The following is a 4,964-nucleotide window of genomic DNA, read 5'->3' as shown; positions in this document are numbered from 1 at the left end:
ATGAAAGAAAAAACTTTAATAAAAGAATTCAAAATTTTGTTAGTTGTATTTCCGTTTTGTTTGTTTTGAAAGCATATTAGAATGGATAAGAAAACATATATATTTTCACTAGAAAATTACTCCAATGATGATAAGTTATTGAACATTTTGTATTAACACTTTATTTTTGACGGTGAATTGTAATGTATCAATAAATTTTTTCACATTGAACCATTTAAATGGCAAGTCCATTTAGTTGTATTTATACTTGAGTTTTATATTCATTCTTTTTTTTTGCTAACAATATTCTAAACACATATACCATATTCTTAAATATTAAGTATAAATTTATGTTATAAATCATCATTAGAAAACTAGAAGAAAGTCTCAGAATTAATTAATTTTTTCAAATTTACATGAAAAATACTTTATTGACAGACTAAAAAATAAAATATCACATTATTCGATATAATTAAATTCGAATTAACACATTGCATGTTTTATTTTTAGGAGTGGTACTCCTAACGGAATCGTGCACATTCTCAATGGTTCAAACCGAAAACCTCTGATTAAATATGGAGAAATCTCAATTATTTGAATCACAAAATATATTTGGTAAATTAAAGAAGTGACTTGTTTAAACAAAATAATGTTACTTGAAATCCAATTTAGCCATTAATATTTATTTTAATAATAACACTACATATGTCTAGAATACATGTGAAGTTAATTTCCTTTTCTTTTTTTCCTCATGGATATTAAATTAGTCCATTATTTTTCGTGCACAATCTAACAAAATCACTACAAAATTAAAAAATTAGGTCCGTCCGGGCACGGGCAGATAATAGTCCCGGCATGTGAAAGAACCGCCCGGCCCACTCTTTGCTTAAATAAAAAAAAAGTAAAATATATTAAATAAAATTAACTGATTAATTATATTTTCTTCTTTTTCTTTATATATAAATAGGGAAAGACAACGAGAGAGGTGAAAGTAGCAAAGCGTGCTTTGCGGTGCCTGTGTCAAATTGTAGAGAGAGAAAGTAAATTCTTCACCGGAAAAATCATAAACGCTTAGAAGAGAGAGAGAGTCACAAAGAAATTTACAGAGAAGCGACGAAGACGAAGACGAAGAAGAAGACTTGTTCAGACTTAAACGTGATATTTGGAGTTGTTTTTGGGTTCAGAATTAATTTTTCGGGGTTTAAGAACTCAAACCCCTTTTGTTCTCCATCTTCCTTCAACTCTGTTACTGTAATTTTTTAGTGAGTTTCAGTTTGAAGAAAATGGAAATATCAAATATGGAGTGGCCTGCATATTTGGATGAATATGAAAAGCTTGTTTTCCGAATGACTACACCAAGGTCAGTCTCACACCCTTTTTCTCCATGATTTGATTTGTGTTCTTCAAGTTTTTTTCTGGGGTTTTACTTTTTCTTTTTGCTCAAATATGTTTTCGGTTTTGCTAAAACACAGTTGATTATTGTCTCTGTTTTTCAAATTTTGTGTTTTTTGGGAAAAAAATTCTCATTATTTACGTTAATCCGAAGAGTTTGCACCGAATTAAAAATTTAAGCAGAATCATGAGACTGTATATTTAGTTAAACTAATATAATTTGATTTTTCTTCCTTTACACGTTACTTTGACTCTTCATTTTTCTTTATTCCAGAATTTTTCACTTGACTTTTCCTTGTGAAAAATTTGTCCATTTTTTTAAATTTCAAAATTTGAAAAAAAAATTAATCTCTTAGTGGCCTTTCTGAGCAGTCTCTTTCACTGTTTCTTTTACAGGGTCATGATCGACAATGCCGGTTGTTCAAATTCCACTCGCGTTATGGTAAGCCACCTTCTTCGACTTTGCTGGAGATTTTTCATAATTTTGACCAAGTAAAATAATTTTTTTTTAATTATTCCAATTTTTCGGGGTTTAATTTTTAATTATTATTATTTTAAAACAGATTGATAGTGCCAGAAAACATGGAATTCTTCTAGAAGCAGTTCAAGTTCTTACCGATCTGAATCTTTCCATTAAAAAAGCTTACATCTCGTCGGACGGCCGGTGGTTTATGGACGGTGAGTGCAAAATTTACGGAAGCACCCTTTTTGTTAAAGTGCGCTTTTTTGCTAAAATGCGCATCCAACGATGATTTATTCTGTTAATTTATTTTTTTTAACCTTTTGAATATTTGTACTAATTTTTTTTGCCGTTTCAATTCGTTGTTTTAATGTACAGTGTTTCACGTTACTGACTTGGATGGCAACAAATTAACTGATGAAAGTGTAATCAGTTACATTGAACAGGTACTTAATTTTCTTAATTTTTCTTTTAATGAGTGATTTATTAGGGTAATTTTTGATTTACATGTTTTTTCGTGCAGTCATTAGGGACAATTCATTATGCAAGTGCAAAGTGTATTGATGGTTTGACAGCGCTGGAGTTAACCGGGACGGATCGAATCGGTTTATTATCGGAGGTTTTTGCAGTACTCTCGGAATTAGAGTGCAATGTAGTTGAAGCTAAGGTGTGGACTCATAATGGTCGAATTGCATCCCTTATTTATGTTAAGGAACGCGATTCAGGGTCACCGATTGAGGACTCTGAGAAGATTGACACGATTGAAGCTCGTTTAAGGAACGTGCTCAAGGGGGATAATGATATTCGTAGTGCTAAAACATCTGTGTCTATGGCTGTTACACATACAGAAAGAAGGCTTCATCAGATGATGTTTACTGATCGCGATTATGAAAGGAAGCCGATTATTAGGACTAATGATAACCCTATTGTATCGGTGTTGAATTGCTTGGAGAAGGGTTATTCTGTTATAAATATTCACTGTAAGGATAGACCTAAGCTTTTGTTTGATATCGTTTGCACCATGACGGATATGCAGTATGTTGTGTTCCATGCTACGCTTAATACAGCAGGGGACAGAGTACACTCGGTATATATTCCTTGCTTTTTTCGTAGTAATATTCTCTTATTCATGTTCAAGGAATGTACATATGTTCTAAACTTATATTACAATCTTGTCTCAGGAATTCTTCATTAGGCATACCGATGGAAGCCCGATTAGTTCAGAAGCAGAGAAACAGCGAGTGATTCTATGTCTTCAAGCTGCAATTGAGCGAAGAGCATCTGAGGTATGTTATACTGGTGATATCCGATTTGTGAACATTAATCAGAGTATGTTAATTAACACGTTTGGATTACAGGGAGTGAGGCTGGAGTTACGCACGGGAGACAAACAAGGACTATTAGCTGATGTAACACGAACCTTCCGTGAAAATGGTTTAAACGTGACAAGAGCTGAGATATCGACAACAAGTGATAACACAGCTCTGAATGTGTTCTATGTAACAGATGCTATTGGAAATCCAGCTGACTCGAAGATCATCGAGGCGGTTAGGATGAAAATCGGATTGAGTGACTTGAAAGTGAAGGAATTGCCATCGATCTATCATCAAAAGGCGGAGGAAAACGAAGAACCCACAGGGGGTGTAGGTGGGGCAATGTTACTATCACTTGGTAGCATTGTAAGGAAGAATCTATACAATTTGGGATTGATCAAGTCATTTTCTTGAACAAAATATTTTCAACAAAACAGATGTTGGTGTACATAGATAGCTTAAAGATTACTGAAAATGAAAGGATTTGGTGATAGTAGTTGTTATAGTTGGCAATATTGGGGTCCATATTTACCCACCAATTTCAAGAATTAGAAGAAAAAAAAGAAAGATTTGAACTTTATTAAATTTGTTTGGTGGAAGATTAGAGGGACAGACTGGCAAACATAGAAATTGGTTTTTAGAATAGTACACATTTGTACAGAAGTCTTTATTTTATTATAATGTTTTTAAGTAGGGTTTTAATGTTTAACTTAGTTTTGTTTATACTTATGATGCCCTGTTCTCTTGGTGTTGTCCATTTGGGACTACAACAAGAGAATCTAGTCTTTGTAAATATTATTATTAATTAATATTATTTGGTTTAATTTTAAGTTCAACAATTTGCTTGTTTTCTTTTTCTCTAATTGATTGACTGTTTGTTTGTTTTGTTGACCACGAAACAATGACTTTGGTGTTTTTGCAATACACGTTGCCACCCTGTTGCCTTTGGTGAAGACATTTGAAAAATTGGTCGAAAGAAAAATAATATTTTTTTAATTTATGGTTTCATTTCGTCGTCGGATCACTTAGAAGGTAATTATTCATATATAATCAACGAGGCTAGTCCATGTAATCATGCAAATAAGGTTTGAATGAAGCTATCTTTGAATGAAGCTATCTTTGAATGAAGGAGTTAGAGAGATAGTTTTTGAAGAAGGCAAAGTAACTCTCTACAATAGGAAAAATACCTCCTTTGTTACTTTTTAGTTGTCATGATTTTATTTTTTTTTAGAGTTAAACGATAATAATTTTGATTAATATTTTAAAGTGTATTTTTTCATCATATTAATATGAAACAAGTTGCGATTCAACTTTGAAAATTAGTCAATTATTGATTCTTGAAAAGTGGAACATGATAATTAAAAAGGAACAGGGTAACTTTTAAACGGTCAATGAAATGTGAAAAGTTATGTATTAGTTGAAATTTGAAAAGGATAAGAAAGGCCGACATTTAAAAAAAAAAACATGAAATATCGAATAAATTCTGGAAGTTGTCTTTTTCTTTGAAGTTTCTAAGTTGTTGACATAGTTATTGCAGTTGGGAAATTAAAGAAACCCCCAAAGTAAGAATGAAACCTTAACGTGATTATAAATTAACACTAATGTCTAATCCATAATATAACAATCGAATCGATGATTATGGTGGAATGGATACAATCAATTTCAAATTTAGCAATATAAAAAATCTTGATAGAAAACATTTTTCACTTTAATAAATATCGAGAATCCAAAGTAAGTATTAGACACTGAGTGTAAACCAAACCGTTATCTTAGAGTACTAATCTAAATAAGATTGTCATTTTACCTTAAAAGTCTCTATT

The 4,964-nt window shown here is 31.7% G+C and overlaps 1 protein-coding gene across 1 annotated transcript; it reads left to right on the top strand.

The window, feature by feature from the left end:
• Window positions 1-966: 966 nt before the first annotated feature.
• LOC125842290 (ACT domain-containing protein ACR8) lies at window positions 967-3,951 on the top strand. The gene is made up of 7 exons (XM_049521567.1): window positions 967-1,339; window positions 1,768-1,813; window positions 1,935-2,049; window positions 2,210-2,277; window positions 2,355-2,918; window positions 3,013-3,117; window positions 3,190-3,951. Exons 1-7 carry the CDS (start codon window positions 1,263-1,265, stop codon window positions 3,556-3,558), a joined length of 1,344 nt encoding a protein of 447 aa, XP_049377524.1. The 5' UTR covers window positions 967-1,262; the 3' UTR covers window positions 3,559-3,951.
• Window positions 3,952-4,964: the final 1,013 nt, after the last annotated feature.

The sequence above is a fragment of the Solanum stenotomum genome, chromosome 10 (assembly GCF_019186545.1).
Source record: "Solanum stenotomum isolate F172 chromosome 10, ASM1918654v1, whole genome shotgun sequence".
NCBI classification, from domain to species: Eukaryota; Viridiplantae; Streptophyta; class Magnoliopsida; order Solanales; family Solanaceae; genus Solanum; species Solanum stenotomum.
This window is presented reverse-complemented; position numbering and strand designations above follow the sequence as displayed.

Coding starts and splice junctions, on each gene's coding strand:
- LOC125842290 (XM_049521567.1), top strand. CDS start 1,263: ATGGAAATATCAAATATGGAGTGGCCTGCATATTTGGATGAATATGAA. Junction 1,340..1,767: donor TTCCGAATGACTACACCAAG/GTCAGTCTCACA, acceptor TTTCTTTTACAG/GGTCATGATCGACAATGCCG. Junction 3,118..3,189: donor TTGAGCGAAGAGCATCTGAG/GTATGTTATACT, acceptor TTTGGATTACAG/GGAGTGAGGCTGGAGTTACG.